Below are 25,362 nucleotides of genomic sequence, written 5' to 3'. Positions count from 1 at the left end.
AATGCATAACGTATGTTCACATGTACCTATGTGCGGCAGATTAATTTTGAATGCCCGCCATTTTTGTAAAAGACAAAATCTGAGATGGCCTCATATCTAAATTTGAATCTTTGTATGTGTAGTATGTGTGGTCCAAATTGTATGCTTCTACCTTTAAATGCACAATAATTCTTATATTATTATTTGCACGAATCTGCCGCACATATGTACCTACATGTGAAGATACGGTATGCATTTATTAAATGGTAATTAATATAACCAAAGAGTTCAAAATATTTCCTAAAAAATATTTTTACGCTTTTTTCAACGCCGGTATTACCTTTTTGAAAAATTAATATATACAGGGTGAAAGAATTGAAGAAATAAACAACATATTTTTACATAAAAAATCAGGAAAAACACAACTTCTGGTAAACCCACTCTTCCGGTTGAAGAACTCGATCTTATACATAAAAAAGAACCTATATACAAAATTTCGTTGAAATCGGACTTTTCGTTCAAAAGTTATTGTGCTATTAGTCACATATGTATAGTCGCCATTTTGAATGCCCGCCATTTTTGTAAAGGGCAAAATCTGAGATGGCCTCATATCCAAATTTGAACCTTTATATGTGTAGTATATGTGGTCCAAACTATATGCTTCTACCATTAAATGCACCATAATTCTTATAATATTTGTACGAATCTGCCGCACATAGGTACATGTGAAGATAAGTTATGCATTTATTACATGGTAATTAATATAACTAAAAAGTTCAAAATATTTCCTAAAATATACTTTTAAGCTCTTTTCAATGCCGGTCTTTTTGAAAAATTAATATAGACAGGGTTAAAGAATTGAAAAACAAACAACATATTTCTACATAAAAATCAGGAAAAACACAACTTCTGGTAAACCGATTCTTCCGGTTCAAGAGTTTGATCTTGTACATCAAAAAAGAACCCATATATCAAATTTGGTTGAAGTCGGACTTTTTGTTTAAAAGTTATCGTGCTATTAGTCACATATGTATCGTCGCCATTTTGAATGCCCGCCATTTTTGTAAAAGGTAAATTCTGAGATGGCCTCATATCTAATTTTGAACCTTTATATGTGTAGTATATGTGGTCCAAATTATATGCTTCTATCCTTAAATTCACAATTCTTATAATATTTGCACGAATCTGCCGCACTAGTTGTCTTAACCTTAGTCGAACAGTAGAAATGCTGATTACTGGTCCTTGAGCTTGCTGAATTTGACTTCGGAGCATTCTGGCAGTTTGCGTTCGGTTTGGCAATGCAGCCATAGTGAGAACGCGATCTTCTCTGGGTGTTGTCCTTCTTTTGGTACCCGTACCGGGTCGCTGTTAATGAAATCGGGTCTCAAGAAATCGTTGGTAAGTTCTTTAAACAGTTGAATGACCAACATTCAATTGTCTTGCCGCATCCCTTTGGTTTGTTCCATTTTTCAGAAATGTAACAATCTGAACAGACTTTATATTACACATAGTTTCAAAAGTTATGCATCACCCCTCGTATTCACGATGTTTACGCTTTTATAAATCCGTATCTTATCACATATTTAATGGGCTTTTTTTATAAAAAATATACCATTTTTGGTTTTTTATTTTATTTGATTACTCATTTATTTGACCTGGTTTTGCTAAGGTGTAAACATTTGAAAAATTTATTCTGGTGAAATTTTTGAAAACGTGATTAAAAATGAATCGTACTTTAATTTCTGAGTTGGACCGTATAAGAATTATCGATTTAGTTGAAGAAGGCCATTCACAGCGGTTCGTGGCGGAAAGAGTGGGTGTTTCTCAAAGTGATGTCTCACGGATATGGAATAGGTTCCTGGAGACAAACTCGATACGGAATAGAGCTCGGTCTGGTAGACCCCGAGTTACCAATGATCGACAGAATAGATATATCAGAATTTCCATCTGTAGAAATTCTTCTATGTCTGTACCAGCCCTCCAAAGACAATCCAGGCATGTTACAGGAGTCAGAGTATCGTTGGCTACAATAAGAATTCCTCAGCTACAACCTAGACATGTTTTGGACCGCCTCCAGTGAGCTCAAGAAGACATACATTTCCCCCAACAGTTTTGGAATTTTGTGCTTTTTTCAGACGAGACCAGAATCTGTTTAAATAGTGATAACCGGCGAATTCGTGTGTGGCTATTTGTGCAGCTCTTGTTGGCTCTCGCCACACACAAATTCGCCGGTTATCAATATTTAAACAGATTCTGGTCTCGTCTGAAAAAAGTACAAAATTCCAAAACTGTTGGGGGAGCTGTATGTGTTCTTGAGCCCACTGGAGGCGGTCCAAAACATGTCTAGGTTGTAGCTGAGGAACTCTTATTGGTCGACGACTCCTCAAACCTGAGTCTAAAATTCTTCTTCTTATTGTAGACAACGATACTCCGATTCCTGTAGCATGCCTGAATTCTCTTTGGAGGGCTGGTACAGACATAGAAGAATTTCTACGGATGGAAATTCTGATATATCTATTCTGTCGATCATTGGTAACTCGGGGTCTACCAGACCGGGCTCTATTCCGTATCGAGTTTGTCTCCAGGAACCTATTCCATATACGTGAGGCATCACTTTGAGAAACACCCACTCTTTCCTCCACGAACCGCTGTGAATGGCCTTCTTCAACTAAATCGATAATTCTTATATGGTCCAACTCAGAAATAAAATAAAAGTACGATTCATTTTTAATCACGTTTTCAAAAATTTCACCAGAATAAATTTTTCAAATGTTACCTTGGCAAAACCAGGTCAATTAAATGGGTATTCAAATAAAATAAAAAACCAAAAAAGGTATATTTAAAAAAAAGGCCCATTAAATATGTGATAAAGATACGGATTCATAAAAGCGTAAACATCGTGAATACGAGAGGTGATGCATAACTTTTGAAACTATGTGTATATAAATGAACTTGTTTGAAGAGTCCGATTGAGCGATGAAAGTAATATGATCCTTTCAGACATTTTAGGAGGCATCCACACATTCTAGTTTCAAAAACAAGTTTGAAATTGTAACATAACATCGAAAAAATGTAAAAATGTATATCATCGTAACATATTACTAACCTGAATATCAAAGCCCTGTGACCAAGCCTGTTCGATTAATCCCTGAATCCTAGATATACTAGGCACCGAACTTCGAGGCGGCTTCTGATCCTGCCACAGTTTGTACAATTTCTCGTTGTAACCTGTATGAGTGAGTAAACTCGAAATGAGCATTTGGGTGTTTCTGTACCCGCACCCCCAGCCTCGATCGCCATAAGACGAAGCATAGTGGTCCACGCAAGTACAGAGAAGAGTTCGTACTACATTTGTAGCGTTGTTACTTATTGCTCTCACCCTCGGTACCTAAAACCAAAGTAAAATATTTATAACAATTTATTTTCTGTAAAATCAACAAGATTTAACTGTTAGTATAAATAAAATGAAACCGTTTTATCGTTGAGTCAAACAACTTCTTTGACCCAACGAATATATGTGTAGTCGGTGAACAAAAGCAGACAAGTCAAAATTTGAGTATTTTCAGGAAGCGAAAAAAACTATTTTAAAATTAAATGTATAGCTTTTATTAATTAAAATTATGTATATAAGTTACCTTTATTATAATACAAAATAAAAAAATCATAAGTGTTCAATATTTTGGATTATGATTGACTTGTCCACTTAGGTACCTACGTCTTTCTTTATTGAATTAACTTATAAGGCCCAAATGAAGTGCAAACTTTAACTTAAAAAACAAACATAAATATTAGTTACTATAGTCTTTTCTATTAAGGCTGTATTTGAATTATTTAACGATTGCCAACTCTTTCGTATATCGAAGCCATATTTTTTCCAACCATCGGAACTGACAACCATCAGTGTCTTTAATTCTTAGTAACATGCAACCTTTAAGTAATGATAAGAAATCAAAGAAGTCCGTTTGTGACATTTCCGTAACTGTGAATTTAGAGCTGCTTGAACGTACAAGTTGTATCCAGTAATCATCATCATCATGCAACCTCTTCTGGCCACTGCTGGACATGGGTCTCTCCCATTTTTGGCCACTCTTCACAGTTGTGTGCGTCTTGTTGCCAGTTCTTGGATATTCGTTTAATGTCGTCCATCCAGCGTGTTGGTGGTCGTCTTGTGCTGCGTTTGTCTTCTCTTGGGCGCCAGTCAATTAGTTTGCTAGTCCATCTTGAGTTTTTTAGTCTCGCTATGTGACCAGCCCAATTTCATTTCAGCTTGGCTATACGTTCGACAACATCAGTGATACCTGTTCTTTTCCTTAGGTCTTGGTTCCTTATTTTGTCTTTTCTTGTCACGCCGAGAAGCGATCTTTCCATGAGCCTTTGTGCCACTCGCATTTTTAGTGCTGTTGTTTTTGTGAGCGTGAGAGTTTTAGCTCCGTATAGAAGAATACACTGGTCAAATGTCTTCCGTATCCAGTAATGAGGGTGAAATATTTGAATTGTCAGTTTTCTTCTTTTTATTCTCAATTATACTGTTATCTACTTCCAAATGAGTGTGGCCTGGTACCAAAAACGTATGATCTATCAGCTAGCTTAATATTAGATGAGGATCAAGGCAAGGCCCACGTAAACATGGCAGATACATTAGAGTTACAGTTTTGCCCCCCACATGTGTCTGAATAATAAATTACATGTTCTGTCTTAGGTGGTACGATCGTTTGCAGGTTTTGTACAGACAAGATGCTATATGATTTGCCCCTCTACCTGCAAGAGATTCATGCTACATGTAACAAACAGCTTTACGTGTACTGTTATCACGAACCATAAAATTAAACGTCCACAGCTGTATCTTATAAAATGCAACCGATGTTTTTAGATCTGAGTTGGTAAGCACCATTATAGGTCGAAAGTGTATGTCCTTAAATGTGGACCAGTCTTGGCAGTTTCTGTATCTCTGATTTTTTCATCATACACTTGATCAGCTTCTATTTGGTGGGACTTGTGATCTGAAGAGAGTTTTTCATTCTGGTCAAATTTATAGCAGGTAAAACATGTGTCAAGTTTTGGATTTTTAAATCCACGGTTAAGATTTTTAAATTCCTATGAATAAATTTGGATAGTATACGAGTCTCTTTGAGTACAATAAAATTACATTAAATGTACAATAAAAAGCATATCTACATTTATTAAAATAAAAAATATCACTTCACTTCCTCTAAAAGTGTTTTTGTTGAGAGTTCTACACATAGTTTCCCCTGCCCGGCCCTGTTAAAAATTTCATTTTTAAGTCGTTACTTTCAAACAGAATATCTAGGTATTGATTTTGTGTATTAGTGTAGGAAACAGAGGTTGAACCTTGCAAAATGGACACAAGTCCGGTTTTATTTTTTTTCTGGCATATCAAGGGGTGCTTATTATAAGACTAACTTTTTCTGAAAAAATTTCGCCCCGGAACCCCCCTTTTCACCCCTTTAAAGGGGGTAATTTATGGTTTTTGCAGAACGTAGCCCTTCCTGTACCTTTTACAAAAAATTTCTTTTATAGAAATATGAAGAGGACTATATTTTCTACGATTTATTTCCGACAGCATCTCTCTATCATCCGACGTTTAGCAAGGGTGGCGCCCCAAAGTTGACAAGTTTTTAAAAAAGATGTTTTTAAAAAATATATATTTTTCCCTAACTGTAATGGAAATTAAAAATAAATGCTGCGGAGATTATTCACAAATAGATGATTGATTTTTTGGTATAGGTTTCACTTAAGGGTAATTGCCCTTTTTTTAATTACAGGGTGTTACATTTTAAAAAACCCCTTTTTATACCATCTGAACCGTTTATGCTAGAGTAAAAAAACTTTCAGCTATTACCCATGTACTGGTGTTATTTACAAATTTGTATAATGCACCCCCATTTTTTCCCCGGAACCACCCAAACAAAAAGAAGAATTAATAAATAAAGTGATTTTCTTGGAATCCTTCACACACAATGCCCTTCATTAATATGCTTCATATATCATTTTGTGCAAGTTATTATTACCCATGCATGGACACTAAAAGCGATTTCCTAGTGCAACCCTTGTAGCCAAAAACAATAAATAAAATGGGGGGTTGAAAATTTTTTTTCGTTTTTTGCTTTTTGATCCATATGGGCATATGCTTCATCAATAGTGCTTTTCAAAAATATATATGGTTATTGCAACATCCCTGCGCAAACCACCCCTATCCTTGAAAATATACTGCAGAAACTACCCCTATACCTTATCCAGCATGTTTTTACGATTTTCTCATTACCTATTCATTTTTTTAAACAAAACTTATACAAGGTTAAAGACCACTATTTACTCTAAAAATTAGGTCCTATTCATTTTTTTCGTTTAAGCAACCGTTACGGCACATTGGCGCCGTAAACCTCATATATGCTTTGACGGGCTCCAGTTTTTGTTTATTTTTTCGTCATCTGTTTGTTTTATTGATAAAGTACTTATGTAAAATAAAACAACACAGTGTAACCTACAAATCATGACCTATGCACATTTTATATTCTTTGCTCCCCAAAGCTATAGTGGTGGCCCAAAATAAATTTTTTCATATTTTCGCCACCTACACGCATTTTATTGCGTTAATGCTACCTTAATAGCACAATATTCACCCCTAAGTGGTCGCTAAGCAGTGGCGGGTCCAGGGAGGGGTGATGGGGCGATCACCCCCACCGCTCTCAAACCAAGTGATATTATATTTGAAGATTATAAAAATATTCATTTATTTTTATAGAAATACTTATATTATATTAATATTATTTTTATAAGAATGACTTTTATGCTTTAGCGACAGTGGCGGATCCAGCATCGTTAAGAGGGGGGTGCCAATTGGTTAAATTTCTATAAAAATAAATGAATATTTTTATAATCTTTGAATATAATATCACTTGGTTTGAGAGGGGGGGAGGTGATCATCCCCATCACCCCTCCCTGGATCCGCCACTGCGTAGCGACCACCTAAGGGTAAATATTGTGCTGTTAAGGTAGCATTAATGCAATAAAATGCATGTAGGTGGCGAAAATATGCAAAAATTTATTTTGGGCCACCACTGTGGCTTTGGGGAGCAAAGAATGTAAAATGTGCATAAGTCATAATTTGTAGGTTACACTGTGTTGTTTTATTTTGCATAAGTACTTTATCAATAAAACGAACAGATGACGAAAAAAAAACAAAAACTGGAGCCCGCCAAAGCATATATGAGGTTTACGGCGCCACTGTGCCGTAACGGTTGCTTATACGAAAAAATGAATAGGACATAATTTTTAGAGTAAATAGTGGTCTTTAACCTTGTATAAGTTTTGTTTAAAAAGAACACATAGGTAATGAGAAAATCGTAAAAACATGCTTGCCAAGGGATAGGGGTAGTTTCTGCAGTATATTTTCAAGGATAGGGGTGGTTTTCGCAGAGATGTTGCAATAACCATATATATTTTTGAAAAGCACTATTGATGAAGCATGTGACCATATGGATCAAAAAGCAAAAAACAAAAAAAAATTTTCAACCCCCCATTTTATTTATTTTTTTTTGCTACAGGGGTTGCACTAGGAAATTGCTTTTGGTGTCCATGCATGGGTAATAATAACATCCACAAAATGATATATGAAGCATATTAATAAAGGGCATTGTGTGTGAAGGATTCCAAGAAAATCAATTTATTTATTAATTCTTATTTTTTTTGGGGTGGTTCCAGGGAAAAGATGGGGGTGCCTTATACAAATTTATAAATAGCACCAGTACATGGGTAATCGCTGAAAGTCTTTTTACTCTAGCATAAACGGTTCAGATGGTATAAAAAGAGGTTTTTTAAAATGTAACACCCTGTAATTAAAAAAAGGGCAATTACCCTTAAGTAAAACCTATACCAAAAAATCAGTCAGTTATTTGTGAATAATTGCCGCAGGATTTCTTCTTAATTTCCGTTACAGTTAGGGAAGATATATATTTTTTAAAAACATCTTTTTTAAAAACTTGTCAACTTTAGGGCGCCACCCCTGCTAAACGGTGGATGATAGAGAGATGGTGTTGGAAATATGTCGTAGAAAATATAGTCCTCTTCATATTTCTATAAAAGAAATTTTTTGTAAACGTTACAGGAAGGGCTACGTTCCGCAAAAACCACAAATTACCCCCTTTAAAGGGGTGAAAAGGGAGGTTCCGGGGCGAAATTTTTTCAGAAAAAGTTAGTCATATAAAAAGCACCCCTTGATATACCAGAAAAAAAATAAAACCGGACTTGTGTCCATTTTGCAAGGTTCAACCTTTGTTTCCTACACTATATGTATTTAGCTTTTAATAAATATTTTCATGAAATGTACTTACTACACATTATACACTGTATATTATTAACCAAAACATTGAAAGAGGTAAGAAACGTGAGAAACACAATGCAATCAATTCCCAAATTATAAATTAAATGAATTATTTATATGATTTCCTTTTTCATGACTCGGTCAGTCTTAGTGAGCATTTCACTTATAACTGGATAAATCTACAAATGTACTTAATCAGTTAAGTCAAATGTTTTGGTTAGGCACACGCCGATCTAAACCAGATAAAAGGACTTAATTGGTTGAGTTCATCTTTGAAATAAATAAAATTGTAAGTATGAAAAAGATCGCTATTCGATATGGAACCACAGCACAGGTATACCATTTGACTTGTCTGTTTTATTCCAGGTAGATAATTTTTTTAGATGTTTTTAATAAATAAAAAAAAAATTCTCAAAAATTGACGTGTCTGGTTTTGTCCGCCGACCACAAAAGTTCTACATGTTCTGAAATTTAAAATACAATCATCATGAAATTTTTTTAATCTTATCGAGGTATGTCAAAAAATATTAATTGTATTTAAGAGTATCTAAAACATCCTTATATTTCACAAGACACACCGAAAATTGTTATTATGAAAAGTTGCTCGGAATTAAGAGATTACAGTAGCGACCAACAGGTAGCAACAAACGCGGTCCAAGATTGCGGCTGTAATTTTGAATATTTTGTTGAGATATTTGGCACACATATTCTTAATATAATAAAGAATGGCGGTACAGAGCCCAATTTGAGAAATATATTAGTATGTGGAAATTACTCTGTAATTAAATACAATATTAAAAAAACGAGCCTGTACCGCCATTAAGAAGAACAAAAAAATACACTTTCTTCAAATAAACTTTGCCTGGATTTTGTGTCATTTTGGACCTACTAAAATTTTTTATTTCTAACAAGAAATCTAACATATTATAACTAATAACTAATTAGGCAACATAGAGAAATTGTCACTGTCATTTTGACAAACCTGCGTCAGATTTTCTCTTATCTGTTCATGATCTGTTCTGTTATTATTATCGATATCTGTTCAGTGCAGTAGTTTATTATTTTAAGAATTCATTATTGTTGTTTCATAGGAAAGTAGTGTTTGAAAAAATAGATTATTGTTAATTGTGAGTTTTAGTTATATGTAGGTAGGTAAGTATATTTTACATAAAAATATTTCGAATTTTAATGCGAGTATATAAAGATCAATAGCGGGCATATCATTAAGAGACAGACAAAGGAATAGAAGTATACGAGAACGATGCAAAATTCAAAATATTAACAGGTGGATAAAAACAAGAAAGAAAAACTGGAACGAACATGTAAACCGAATGGAACCAGATAGATTAGCGAACATATGTAAAAACAACAAGCCGTATAGCAGAGGACTCGTTGGAAGGCCGCCGAAAAGGTGGAAAGACAATGTACAGTCAACAACAACTGAAACAGAATAAGAGGCAGACAAACAGGAGTAATCCTAGTCGCGCGAAGAAGAAGAAGAAGTATATAAAGTTAGAGTGCCTTTGGCACTCTATGAACTAAATAAAATAAGACGCTCTTGTTTCGCTTCACAACGAAATGATTATTTATTATTACTATTTCGTGCAAATACATAATGTTAACATAAAATTTTCACCCATTTTGGTTTATTTTTATAAATATTTATTTATTAATAACAAAATGGTTTTCTATTACTTCCATTAGGCATTTAGCACGCCTATGAGTTAATGTCACATTCAAGTTATGTCAAACAATCCCGAAGCACTGTTGCCAAAGTTTCGCAGACCTTGCCAAAAAAGGTATGATACTATCTCCCGAAGTTATATTGATGACGCGCTACTGTATACTCTTAAGAATCACCATCAGTGAAATTGAAGACATTGGTGATGTTTAGCGAACTTCGGTAGAAAGATTTAAAAATATTTAGTAGAAATGCCAGCAACATTAAGTAGGTAGGTATTGAAGATAAAATGAAATTATGTTAAATGCGGGCGATGAATAAAAAAATTATCGTGAAGCTGCAGAACCTGTTAATAACAATTGGAGAAAAATACGTCAATGATTCACGTCATCCAAATGACACACTTAGGAAATTATTTTAAAAATTTAAGACTTCTGCAGATGCAAGTAATAAATTGCCGTCATTTGCTCATTTTAGGAAACGAATTGGGCGATATTATTGATGATAACGTTCCCCTCCTTTGTTGTCCCTGTTGTCAAAAACATAGTTCCAGCAAGATGGTGATCATGCCACACTAGGTTAGAAGTTGAAAATCGTTTTATGGTGGGATATGGTTTGAAATCAACATTTCAAGCACATATTTGTGAATTTTTTGAAGTTATACTTCTTTAGCGGAGTTTGGGAGTAAATGTATATGTGCGCGAATTCATCAAAAGTCTTGGTCCTGAGCGCAGCTCAAACGTTATACGGGATCTGATTGGGTGTTAAAATGATCTGTCAATAATTGTTCAATATGGAGGTTATGGGTAAACAAATGTGTATATTAGTTTTTATTGTTGTGAGGACAGAAACAAAAGCAAGTTTATAATTTTAGTGACTTTTTGTATAGTTTTTAAAAGCAACAGGTATGTAATTGTAAACGTTTCAGTATTGTAATAAAAAATTATCTACATTATTTTGTACATACCTATTTGAAAAATGTAAAAAATAATGTATTTACCTATTAGTAGGTAATGCTTTAATTTACATAATTTGATTACGAACAAAATTTCTACCAATCTTCATCTAATATTATTGTTTTCTTACTCTATGTTTTGTTGTATTTTAATATTTTAATTTCACAAAAATCAAACTACATAATTTGATTAAATTCATAAAGTTCATAATAAGCAACTGTCAAAAAGTTTATGGTGTAAACGTTCAGTTGGTGTATCTTCCCACATGAATGATACGTCTAGCTAGGTGGCTAAATGGTAAAGCGCTCTAAGTTACAATCTAACAGCCCTATAATACGCGGGTTCGAACCCCAATGCAAGTTTTTATTTTTTTATACATTTTATGATTGTAAGTATATTATTATACAGGGTGTTTGCGTAACTTGGAACCATATGGAAAACTTTTTTAATATTAATTTTACGAAAAAAAGTCATTCTTTATAAAGTGCTCTGCATAGTCTAAAACCTAAGATGCAATCATCAGATATCAAATTTTGTCAACAGTATACGAGGTATGTCAAAAAATATGAATTTCGCTCAAGAGCAAACTACCTTTATATTTCACAATATCAAAAAATTTTATTATGAAAAGTTATTTGTAATTAAAAACCATATTCAAATATGCAACAACAGCCTTCTACTTAAAAAAAAAATTTCTGAAATTTTCCTAAATTCATATTATTCGACACACCTCGTATAAAATTAACAAACTTGGATAACTGATGGTTGCATCTTGAGGTATAGACCATACACAGATTTTTATGAAGAATAACTTTTTTTCCTAAAATTATTAATAAAAGAGTTATTACATGTCTAATAAATAAAAATGATGTTCGGAATCGGTAAATTTAGGAAAATTTCAGAAATTTTTTTTTCAAGTAGAAGGCTGTTATTGCATATTTGAATATGGTTTTTAATTACAAATAACTTTTCATAATAAAATTTTTTGATATTTTGAAATATAAAGGTAGTTTGCTCTTGAGCGAAATTCATATTTTTTGAGATACCTCGTATACTGTGGACAAAATTTGATATCTGATGATTGCATCTTAGGATTTAGACTATGTAAAGCACTTTATAAAGAATGACTTTATTTCATAAAATTGATATTAAAAAAGTTTCCCATATGGTTCCAAGTTACGCAGATACCCTGTACAATTTTTTCCAGAAAATACGTATTCAGTTAAAATTTCTGGCAACAATTACTGTTCAGAAATCATTTCTTTGTGGCATTTTCAATGTGTTTGTGTGTGTTTTATTCTTTTATTTTTTTAATTTTTGGTATTGTTTTAATAAAAATTTTTGGAAAGTAGTAAGTATTAAAATTACTTTAATATTTAAATAAAATATAAACAATATAAATATTGATTTCGTTGAAATCATATAATAGAAGTATAACTTCTTACGTGCGTACAAAGTACACACATTCTTTTTTTTTAAATGATGGTAGTATTATTAACATTGGCAGGTATTATTTTTTTTATATACAGTAAGAGTCACCGTACTAGACACATGGGTATATACCTAACTGCTATGCTTATGGGCTAATCCGGTCCGTTCTCAGATGTGACTTTCATCCCTGTCATGTTACTGTCAAGTAACTATTCAAAATAATTGTTTTTTTGGTACAAAAAATACATTAGTTAATATTATTATTACTCTATTTTAAAATAATTTTATTCAAACACCAAGAATAGTACAATACTTTAAAGTTTTTATAACATTAACAAAATGACAACTATAAACTTCAAAATTAAATCAGCTGTGATTAATACAGCTGATCTATTTTTTGTCAACTTTCTATGTTAATATTCAGTTTCTATACATTTTCTGACGTTCTAGACGTCACTTTACATAAAAATAAACATTGCAACAAGTGAAGGGTCCAGGACTGTAATAGCTCAATGTTCCTATGTGTCTAGTACGGTGGCTCTTACTGTATATGCATATTCAGTACAATTCAAAGAACGTCCAAAAAAAATCAAGGCAAAACATTTAAAAATAAGTCAAACGGTGGCAAATTTTTACACAGACACCTAAAAAAATGGATTTTGCGGTGGACATAATGTGAAACAAAAAATTCAAAAATATTTTAATAGCTTATGAGTTTATCGATGTAACGCTGTCGAGTTTTTTAGTTTTAACGATTTTTGACTTTTTGGTATAACTCAGAAATCAAAATAACGAAATGTTTTGTAAAAAATGGTGAAACTCAACATATTTATTATTGTTAAACAAAAAATAAACAAAAAACAAAAAATATCTCCATAGCGTCACCTCACAAAATGTCTAAATAAAATCTATGTAACCTTTCAGGTGGATCGGTAAAGTAGTTTTTGAGTTACAATATCCCTGCCTTTGAAAAAGGCAGCTTTGGGAAAATCGCGTTTAAATTTTTGACAACTTTTATTTTCCATTTCTTTTTTGACTGTCAAATCGTAAAGTGATGCACACTGGAGTATGTTTTTGAATCGTGCAGTAATTTACAAAAAAAACGGAAATAGCTTTTGAATGTTTCTCACCACGCTCAAGCGCGCTGGCGTGAAGCTGCTACAAAGCGAGTCGAAGGTAGGGATATTCAACAGGCTGTTTTTCCTGTAATTTTGCTCCGATCAATCTAAAATTTTCAGAGTATTCTTGAAGTTATGTACTTTCATTTAAAATAAAAAAGGATTCGAAAATTTCAAAAATTTTAAACTATAACCCATAAGGGAAGAGTTACATCAGATTCCTGAAATTTTTTGACACCCTCGGTCTCTAGGTTTGGTTAGATTTTTTCTTATCAGGAAATTATCTAGGGTTATCAAAAGGAATAGTTTTATCTTGAAAAGCCATTTACAGATGTTGCTTATTTCGGAAAAAGTAATTAAATAATACAGCGTCATCAAAAAGCATCATCTATTGGTCTAAGAGCTAGCAACGTTTTCGAGAAATCAGTTTAAGACGGCTGATTCTTTCATATATTGTTCCCTATGCTTCCTCGAACACCGTACCGGCCATCTGGCTGCTGATACAGGTTGCGTTCATTACTGCGCAGCACACCTGTACAGGTAAACACAAAATCAGGGTGATTGATTAGTGTGAAAAAGCTTAGGAAATCCGCTATAGTAATAGATAACAATAAAAGTTAATAACAAAAATTGTAGCTAACTTTTCGCTTCACATTACAAAATTAGTTAGAATGTTACAAGGTGTTAGATAACATAGTGGCAGACCAAACTTTTGTTTTTTTAAATGGAACACCCCATATTTTATTTTATATTCGAAATCTTCTTAACTTCCCCATCACAAAAATATAAAGGTTTGTTATGTTATACAGGGTATTTACAAAGTTATAACCAATGTTCTATGAAAATCGTAATAAGTTCAGCTCCCTGTATAAATAAAAATAAGCACAACAGCAATGGTTTATTGGTGCCATATTTTTTTGTTGATTGTCAAAATTTATAAAAATGGTTGATATTGCTAATTTTCTTTATATCGAATACAGGGTGAGTCAAAACGCAAGTACATTATTTTCACAGTAATTTTAAATAGAACACCCTAATTAATCACTTCGCCTGATGAGATATTACGTATTTTCTGTGCTGTTCTTCGGAATGGAGTCATGGACGCTGAAAAAGATTGATACCAAAAAATTAGAGGCATTTGAACTATGGATATATCGCAGAATCTTGAGAATATCATGGACGGAGAGAATCACAAACGTCAAGGTCTTGAGAACAATGAATAAAGAAAAGGAAGTCATATTTACGATCAAAAAACGAAAACTGCAATACTTGGGACACATTACAAGAGGCGAAAGATATGAACTGCTTCGAATAATTATGCAGGGGAAGATAGCAGGAAAAAGGTCCATAGGAAGAAGACGAAACTCCTGGCTAAAGAATCTACGAGAATGGTATAGCTGTAGCAACAACGAATTGTTTCGGTCAGCAGTTTCGAAAATACTTATAGCCCTGATGATCGCCAACCTTCGGAACGAAGATGGCACTTGAAGAAGAAGAAAAATTAATAACTTGCTCTGAAAAATGAAAATATCTCGAAAACTGACAAATTTAGGCATAGGGAATATTTTATATAAATTAAAGTACGGTAATGATATTTTTCGATAGTAATATAAAATACAGAGTGTTCCATTTAAAATTTCTGAGAAAATAATGTACTTGCGTTTTGACTCACCCTGTATTTGATATAAGGAAAATTAGCAATATCAACAATTCTTAAAAATTTTCACAATCAACAAAAAAATATGGCACCAATAAACCATCGCTGTTCTGCTTTTTTTATTTATACAGGGAGCTGAACTTGTTACGATTTTCATAAAAAATTGGTTATAACTTTGTAAAAGCCCTATATAACATAACAAACCTTTATATTTTTGTGATGGGGAAGTTAAGAGGATTTCGAATATAAAATAAAATATAGGGTGTTCCATTTAAAAAAAACATAAGTTTGGTCTGCCACTATGTTATCGAACACCCTGTAACAATCTAACTAATTTCGTAATGTGAAGCTGAAAGTTGGCCACAATTTTTATTATTAACTTTTATTGCTATCTATTACTATAGCGGATCTACTGAGCTTTATCACACTCATCAATCACCCGGTATATTGAATTTAAATTATTTTAGGACGAAAAATTTTTTTGTTATTACTTTTTAAACCACAGAAATGTCTGGCAATTACAGTTCATATTTCTAGACAAAAAAATTTTCCGTCTTACAATAATTTTAAGTTCGATATGTTTACCTGTACAAGTGTACTGCGCAGTAATGAACGCAACCTGTATCAGTAGCCAGATGGCCGGTACGGTGTTCGAGGAAGCATAGGGAACAATATATGAAAGAATCAGCCGTCTTAAAATGATTTTTTTTTCGACTCTTGGTCCATATGTGAATGATGCATTCTGTTGATTTTCTCGAAAACTAATTACCGACATACAAATTTTGTATCGCTATTTACTAATCGTATGTAGGTATTCACTGTACGTTTTTGTGACAAAAAAAAAAGGAATATTAGTTGTATTCTTTAAACATTTTTTATCCGAATATTACAAGTAATAAAGATGATAAGCAATGATGAGTTAACATTATCTATTTTAGTTATGTGACCTAAAATATGAAACTATAAATATTAATACTTACAATACTTCTCGTTACAGAACTACCATCGTCTATTCCGCAACTCTCAGCTGCTCTCAGATCCAAAGTTCTTTCGTAATAATCAGACACGCTCATTTCACCTGCGTAAACGGCCCTTTGCATATTCGTTATCGTTTGTTCTTTAAAATTTCCCTGATTATCCATGCCGTACTGAGCTCGCAGCATTTCGAATTCTCTTTGTTCGCGTTCCCTGAGGGCCGCCCGGTCTGAGGGCTGAGGAGAACCGGCGGGAAAATGAGATTCGACGTGTCTCACAGCTCTTTCGCTCTGTAATAAATATTTGATCATTAAAGGGTAAATAAATTATTACGTAGGCGTTTAAAAAAGTTGGGAAGGCAATGTTTGACAAATATAAATTTGAGTCGTATGTAATGTTACCTTTAATGGATATAAAGCAGATTTAGTTTTAATAGAAAGTGATGTCATAACTAACCAATAACTTGAGTTGATTGTTTTATGTAAAAGTTCCTAATTATTCTGTTTTAGTAATAAGTTACAGTGGGTGATCATATTATTAGAGCCACCTCAGAAAATTTTACTTTTGTTTAATAATGGTATGTAAGTTTTTTGAAGTTATACTTCTTTACGATCGAGAGTGAAATTTTATAATACCGGGCGCATGCGCACACAGACAGTATGTAGTTCGTTGCTAATCTTTCAAGATATGTATGTATCAGCCCTGTCAGCGCAAATAAGTCATTAAAAGGATATATTAGTGTTTTTAGTAAATGTATTATTTATTATAATTTTTGTGTCTTTGGATTTGCCTTCCTCGGAAATAAGATATTTTATAATAATAGTAAGTATATTTAAAGTATGTTTGTATACTTCACTTGGTCTATTAAATTTGTCAGTATGTATGAGAAATCTTGTAACCTGTCAAAGCGAAGGGAATATAGCTCAGTGGGAGAGCGTGTGACCGGAGATCGAGAGGTCCCGGGTTCAAATCCCGGACGATTCATATTCTTTTTTTTTTTAATTTTTGGTACCGTTTTAATAAAAAATTTTTAAAAGTGGTAGGTAAGAAAGTTAGTTTAATATTTAAATAAAATACAAATAACCTGTTAAGTATATTTATTTCTTTGAAATTATATAATAGAAGTATAACGTCTTACGTGCGTACAAAGTACACACTACACACACATTCTTTTTTTCTTTATACGGTCCACGTTGCCTTTGAAACTTTAGAAATGGATGATATGTTTCTGTTGGAGTGATTAATATTGAATATTAAAGTTTTTATTTCTGCTATTTTCCTTGGTGAAATGTCTTTGGATTTCCCATGATGTTCTGGTACCACTAGTGTAACGAACGCGCAATTTTTACTAAATTCACAAAATATAGTAAAGGACTGTCAGAATATCACTAGAGCCATGGAAACTCACAAAGTTGATTATAACTCTAAACCCAAGAATCCAAAATAATAGGCACACGAGTTGCAAGCTAGGCTGGGCAGCACTGACAAACAATGGCATCTGAGTCACGCATTGCCACACATGCGTGTTGCCACTATTGTCAGACTATTTATTGCATTTTCATAAAGTGTAACAAGACAGCCAAATGGAAACAAATGCATTAATATATGATACAGCTCAATTATACACCCTTCCTCTAAAACATTGAATTTTACTAGGTGGCTCTAATAATATGATCACCCACTGTATAAAAGAAAACTTAACTAGCAAGATGAAAATTACTATTAAATATCGTATATTGTACAAGTGAGAAAAAAGACATATTTTTTACGAGCGCAAAAGTGAGTGTCACAAATCAAGCGAGGGAGAAATATGTCATTTTCTCACGTGTTGTACACTGTATTTTTTCTATGGATGCGTTTTTGTTCAAACTTCAAAATTAAATAATTTAGGTGCTTTTAGGTATATTATATATATAAATTGAAATAATGAAATCATTCCTGTTGCGAGGCATAATCCTGTTTCTATGAGCTGTATAGTTTTAAAGTCTATCAGTAGGGTGCTAAGCTGGCTGAAGACTAGGGTAAAGGGAGTCCAGCTGTGGGCTGGAGGTAAAGGAACTAATATGAGCCAACATACGCCTGTTTTGGATTAATTCGACAACGAATATTTTACTGTGCAACATAAGAAGTACGGAAGTAAATGGCGCTAATAATTATTCCAATAAACAACAATGTAATTTGCAATTTACTTTCGTTCTTCTTATTTTGCACAGTAAAATATTCGTTGTCGAAGTAATCCAAAACAGGCGTATGTTCGTGGAATAGGGTATAGAACAAAAACACATAGAAAAGGATACATGGATTGACTATCTAAAACAGATCTATGCAGAGGAACAACAAATGATGATAGAACCGGAAACACCAGAAATTACCACAAATGAAGATGTTAATCTTCATTTGTGGGGGGGGGGGGTATAGTATTTTTGATTATTTCTTTCGATTTTTTATTGGCTTATTCGATTGTAAATATTTTTAAGAGCATACCATTAAAATTTCAAGTTAATCCGAGAAAAATTGACGGAGATATGGATATATACAAAAATTTTCTTAGTATTATTGACAAAACTACATTTTTTTTAAACGCGTTTTCTGAAAAACATGTTTTTTTGAGACGGTGCACATCATAACTCAAAAAGTAATGCACCGATCTTTCTGAAATTTTGCACACTTCTTTTTTTAGATATTTTACTAGGTAGTGACGTCGAGTTTTTTCTTATTTTAACAATTTTTTTATATTTCCATTTTTCTCTTTACCGAACATACTTTTTTTTCTATTTTTTTTTCCATTTTTTCATTTTAAAGTTATACCATGAATTTAAAAATCGATATAATCATAAAAACTCGACGTCACTACCTCAAGAAACTCTTAAACTAAAATAATCTTTTTGGTTTGTATGTTTCGGATGATTCTGTCCGAAGATATAGCAAATCATCTTTTTATTTGGATCGTCTACTTAAAAATGACGCCACCACTTCATTTTTTAATATTTTTCAATAAAAATTTAACTGAATAATCTTCAAGTGTTGTTCTTTAAGATAGCATTTTACCCATTTAACTTAACCCCACCACTTTCAAGGGAAAACGTTTTAAAATTATGCAAAAAAACGCAGAATTAACTATACCCCCCTCCCTTAATATAAGTACACAGGAAGTTCGAAAAACACTCGACAAGCTGAAGAACAGAAAAGCTGCAGGTAAGGATGGAATACCAAACAAATTAGTGAAATATTGTGGAGCAGCAACGCCAGAACAATAATTATATATATAGTTCAGCTCAACAGGTCTTAGGGGCCCAAGGCTTCAATTGTTTTCTTCCATTTCTTTCTGTCTTGTGCTAGGTTTTTCCAATCTTGTACCCTCACCGAGATCAGATCTTCTTTTGCAGACTCCAACCATCTTCTTCGGGGGCGTCCTCTTTTTCTTTTTGTACCAGCCTCCGTGTTTATTAATTGATTGGGAACTCTTCCTTCTTCCATTCTTGCTATATGCCCAAGCCATCTTAATCTTTGAATTTTGGCGAGTGTTGTTATTTTTGGTTGTCCATATATTTGCATTATTTCTTCATTCGTTCTTCTTCGCCAGATATTCCCCTCTTTTAAACCTCCATATATCCTTCTGAGGATCTTTCGTTCCCATCTATCTAATTTTACTTCCATATCTTTATTTAATGTCCAGGTCTCGCTAGCATAGAGTACCGTAGGTCGGATAACTGTTGTATATATTCGTTTTTTTGCTTTTCTGGATATTATCTTCGACCTCAGTATCTTATTTAGACTTCCAGCACTCTTACTACCTTTCGCCATTCTTTTTGCTATTTCTTGGTTCTCTTCGTTCCTATTTGTTAGTGTTACTCCCAAGTAATCGAATTGGCCGACAATTTCGAAGTTATATTCTTTACTTGGGCTTTGTATCTTAAAGGACTGTCCCAGATGATTTTCATTTCCCTTCATCACCATATATTTCGTTTTCTCTTCGTTTATTTCTAAACCATATTCCTTGGCTGTTCTTTCTAGTCTATTGAAGATTTCTCTTAATTCTGCAGGTCTCCTTGTTATTAAGGTAATATCATCTGCGTATGCTACACATTGATGCCTGTGATGATAAACTGTGCCTTTAGTATAGATATTGCATTCTCGTATAATCTTCTCTAAAATTAAATTGAAGAAATCTGTTGATAACGGGTCACCTTGTCGCAGGCCTCTATTGGTGATAAAGCTATCCGAAACCCGTCCTTCTATCATAACTTTACTTTTAGTGTCACTAAGTATGCATTTAGTCAATCTTACTATTTTTGGTGGAAATTCAAAATATTCTAGTGTTTCATATACTTTACTTCTTTTTATGGTATCGTATGCCTGTTTAAAATCAATAAATAACATATTTAATGCTAGGTTGAATTCATATGAGCTAGATAAAATTTGTTTCATTGCAAAAATTTGGTCTATTACCGATCTTTGTGCTCTAAAACCCGCTTGATATTCACCTAGACAATTTTCCACTTTTGTTTTAATTTTATTTCTAATTAATATGGCCAGAATCTTATATACTGTATCTTGTAGAGCTATTCCCCTGTAATTTCTACAATCTGTAACGTCTCCTTTTTTATGTACAGGACATAGGATAGCTTCTTTCCACTGATTGGGTATATTTTCTTTGATCCACACTTCGCATATTAACTCGGTGATTTCTTCTTGAAGCCCTTCGCCACCATCTTTTAAAAACTCTGCAATGATACCGTTTTCTCCCGGTGCTTTGTTGTTTTTTAAGTTTTCTATGATATCTATAATTTCTTCCTTGGTAGGTACTTCTTCATTCACATTTGGGTCTCTTTCTTCTTCATGTGGTAGTTGCATTTGCTCTATTTCGTCTTGATCGTCTGTGCATAATATATTCTGGAAATAATTGGCCCATCTTCTTAATTTTTCATCTATTCCACCTATCAGATTTCCCTCTTCATCTTTATAATATCTTGATGCGGTTATGTACTGGGTTCGGTCGCGTTTTATTTCTTGGTAGAAAGTCCTGACTTGTTTATTTAAAAAATCTTCTTCAATTCGGTCTAATTTCTGCTCTAGATTTAACCGTTTCTTTCTTCTACAGATCTTCTTTGCTTCCCGTCTTTTTTCAGCATAGGCTTGTTTACTTTCTTCATTATTTCTCATTATGCTGTTTATTCTGGCTTTATTTCGGTCCCTAATTGCTTTCTTACAATCTTCATCGTACCAGTCTGTTTGTTTACTTTGTCTTTTTCTTAGTAATACTAAGTCGGCTGCCTCTTGAATGTTTCCCCTTAGCTGTACCCATCTGCTTTCTATATCATCTACTGTTGTCTGGCTTTCTATTTTCTGTTCAATTTTCTGCTTGAATTTTTTCTTAACCTCTTCATTCTGAAGTAGTGCACCGTTATATCTTTTCATTTTTGTGCAACTAGTCTTAGGGATTGTGGGAATTATTTGCTCCATTTTGACTTTGACCAAAAAGTGATCAGAATTTGCATCTGCACCTCTATAACTTCGGCTATCTTGTATGGCTCTTGCATGTTTGGCTTCTATTAGCAAATGATCTATTTGATTTACTGTTTGTCCATCTGGTGATACCCAGGTACCTTTATGGATTTCTTTGTGGTCGAAATAAGTGCTCATAATTCGCATATTGTGTTCGAAAGCAAATTCTATTACTCTTTTTCCATTCAGGTTACTCTCCCTGTGTTTACTTTTCCCCCCTGTTATTTGTTTGTATACGTCCTCTCTGCCAATCTTGGCATTGAAATCTCCTACAATTATTTTTGTGTCGTATGATGGTATTTGGTAGAACAGATGCTCTAACTGTTCATAAAAGCTATCTTTAACATCTTCTTCTGTATTTTCCGTTGGTGCATGTACATTTATAAGGGATATTTTTCTGTATTTTCCCCTCATTCTTATTTTGCATAATCTGCTTGTGACTGCCTCAAAATCTATCACCAGACTGGCAAATTTTTTCTTTATAAGGAATCCAACTCCAAATATACGTTCATTGTCTCCACTGTTGAAGAATACATAGCTTCCCACATCTATGCAGAAATTTTCTTTTTGTTTAGTTTCTTGTATAGCTGCAATATCTATCTCATATTTCTCCAATGTATCTGATAAATTTTTTAGTGCCCCTACTTCAAAAGTCCCTCTAACATTCCATTGTCCTATCATAATCACAAAACCACAAACGCGTTTTCTGAAAAACATGTTTTTTTGAGACGGTGCACATCATAACTCAAAAAGTAATGCACCGATCTTTCTGAAATTTTGCACACTTCTTTTTTTAGATATTTTACTAGGTAGTGACGTCGAGTTTTTTCTTATTTTAACAATTTTTTTATATTTCCATTTTTCTCTTTACCGAACACACTTTTTTTTCTATTTTTTTTTCCATTTTTTCATTTTAAAGTTATACCATGAATTTAAAAATCGATATAATCATAAAAACTCGACGTCACTACCTCAAGAAACTCTTAAACTAAAATAATCTTTTTGGTTTGTATGTTTCGGATGATTCTGTCCGAAGATATAGCAAATCATCTTTTTATTTGGATCGTCTACTTAAAAATGACGCCACCACTTCATTTTTTAATATTTTTCAATAAAAATTTAACTGAATAATCTTCAAGTGTTGTTCTTTAAGATAGCCTTTTACCCATTTAACTTAACCCCACCACTTTCAAGGGAAACGTTTTAAAATTATGCAAAAAAACGCAGAATTAACTATACCCCCCTCCCTTAATATAAGTACACAGGAAGTTCGAAAAACACTCGACAAGCTGAAGAACAGAAAAGCTGCAGGTAAGGATGGAATACCAAACAAATTAGTGAAATATTGTGGAGCAGCAACGCCAGAACAATAATTAACAACATTAATTAACAAAATCATAAAACACAATAAAATGCCGGAAGAATGGAGAACGAGCGAACTAATTCTACTATTCAAAAATGGAGATAAAAAGCAGCCAGAAAACTACAGAGGTATCAACTTGTTAAATACTACCCTAAAACTTACAACTAAAATTTTACAAGACCTAATGAATCAGAGGATAAGTTTAGCAGATGAACAACAGGGTTTTCGTACTGGGAGATCGTGTTCAGATGGAATATTCGTCATAAAGCAAATTACTGAGAAATCACTAGAGTATAATAGCCCAGCATTTCTATGTCTGATTGACTTGAAGAAAGTATTTGACAAAGTAAGACTCGAAGATGTAATTCATCTTCTGTATAATAGAGAAATCCCTCTAGATATCATAAAAACTATTGAAAAGACTACCAACACAACAAAATGGAAGTCAGAATAGATGGACAACTTACAAAACCTATAGATATAGGCAGCGGAATAAGACAGGGAGACTCATTGAGTCCTATGCTCTTCAATTTAATCATGGATGAAATCATCAAAAACGTCAACAAAGGAAGAGGATATAGAATGGGAAACAAATAAGTAAAAATACTCTGCTATGCAGACAACGCAATATTGATAGCCCAAGATGAAGATAGTCTGCAAAGATTAGTCCACAGATTTAACACAAGAGCAAAATAATTCAATATGACAATTTCATCTCAGAAAACCAAAACAATAGTAATCAGTAAAGAACCAATCAGATGTAAAATAGAAATTGATGGTATCAGTATTGAACAAGTAATGGAAGTAAAATACCTTGGAATGTATTAATAATTAATATAATATAATTGTATTAATTGTCTACCGACAATATCCCATAAGTGATCAATAAGATTCATGTCGGGACTGTGAGGAGGCCAATATAATATCTGAATATTTACCTCACTTAAATATTGAGTAACGACACGCGATACGTGAGGAGGCCTTGCCTTCTTATGCATTAAGATGAAATAATTTCCTATATAAGGTGTCAAAGGAACAAAGTGTTCAAAAGAAAGAAAATCTCTGTAACGTATCTTTCATTATTTAAAGAGCCCTACATAAAGACACCAAATCCGTACTTACTCTCAAGGAAATTCCACCCAAAACAGCACAGAGCCTCCATTAAACAATATCGTCTCCCTTGTGTTACGGTGTGCATACTGCATACCGCTCACCTGGTCGACAAATAACTCTTATAAGTCTGTGTCAGAACTATTTACGTTATGTGTCTTTCTGTTTTTAAAATTTTATTGTTAATTTAGTATTGTTTCAATTAAAACACATGTTTTAAATACACTGTCTTTGTTTTAACCCACATATTACTGAAACTATTTTTTTTTTAATTTTTATCTTTACTTAAAGGAAATATAAGGAAAAGTGTCTTATTTGACTGCAAAAAATACTAAAATAATAATTTTTGCATTAGCTGTCAAAATATGGCATGTTCTTTTAAAAGGACAGCAGTAAGAAGCAGTATATATTAGAAAGTAAAACTTTATTAATACAAAAATAATTACAAAGTATGGAAATCCTTAAAACATTGTTTAGGGTGTAATGGTATTTTACATTTTTCGCACAAAAACTCAATCTTTTTCTTGCAAAGTCCGCAACGAGATTGTTTTTCTTGATAAACAATTAAATGGTTCATCCCATCATATCTTGAATGTAAGACTGTGTTGGGATTCCGTCTTGTTGGGCCGCGTTTGGCATCTTTTTTGTAGGTTTCCAGAAGTTTATTTGCCTTCTAAATTCAAGCTGATCAAGGGTTCCTCCGTCTTTTCGGTCCAATTGCCACGCGTTTTGAATAGCCATGTCAATTGCATGTACTATTAGTGGAAAGTACCATTTTTTCCCTCTTGAGAAACAAAAATGTGTCTCTTCTCCTTCTGGGAAAACCGTTTGACTAAGTGATGTGGTTTTACTGAAGAAAAGTTAGATGCAATTGTAACGACACTATTGTCGTGCCAGCGACAAAGACAATTCCTGTGTTTCTATCTAATCCAGGATTGGCCAAACTTTCTTAACAGTGTGCCACTATCTGTTTATGAAAAGTTAGTCGTGCCACCAAAAATTTTCTAACAAAAAATTCAATAGGTAGGTGGAATTTGTATGAAATAACAAAAAATATATGTATCTACAATAGTATATTAATCCACGAGCATGAAATAGATTCTAATCTGTAATCGTAAGTTCCCCTTTCCTTTTTTTTTTCATAGCTGTTGGAGCGAATAGGGGACATTTTAGTGTTCTATTGTCCCTTATTGTACCTGTACCGAAAAGACCTCTAGTTTTTAATTCATTTAGTAGATGCATGGAT

At 33.1% G+C, this 25,362-nt stretch overlaps 1 protein-coding gene across 4 annotated transcripts in view; it reads right to left on the bottom strand.

Annotated features, from left to right (window-relative positions):
- Positions 1–25,362, bottom strand: part of LOC114336778 (zinc finger-containing ubiquitin peptidase 1-like) — a 135,461-nt gene that overhangs the window by 53,575 nt on the left and 56,524 nt on the right. The window contains exons 6-7 of one of the 4 annotated variants that reach the window (XM_028287154.2): positions 16,144–16,428; positions 3,086–3,367 (exon numbers count right to left, since the gene is read on the bottom strand). The exons of 2 other annotated variants lie outside the window; for them this stretch is intronic. In XM_028287154.2, coding sequence (XP_028142955.1) covers positions 3,086–3,367; positions 16,144–16,428 — 567 coding nt within the window. The remainder of the gene's footprint in view (positions 1–3,085; positions 3,368–16,143; positions 16,429–25,362) is intronic. One more of the 4 variants, XM_050646860.1, reaches the window with a different exon arrangement.

The sequence above is a fragment of the Diabrotica virgifera genome, chromosome 3, assembly GCF_917563875.1.
Source record: "Diabrotica virgifera virgifera chromosome 3, PGI_DIABVI_V3a".
Classification (NCBI taxonomy): Eukaryota; Metazoa; Arthropoda; class Insecta; order Coleoptera; family Chrysomelidae; genus Diabrotica; species Diabrotica virgifera.
This window is presented reverse-complemented; position numbering and strand designations above follow the sequence as displayed.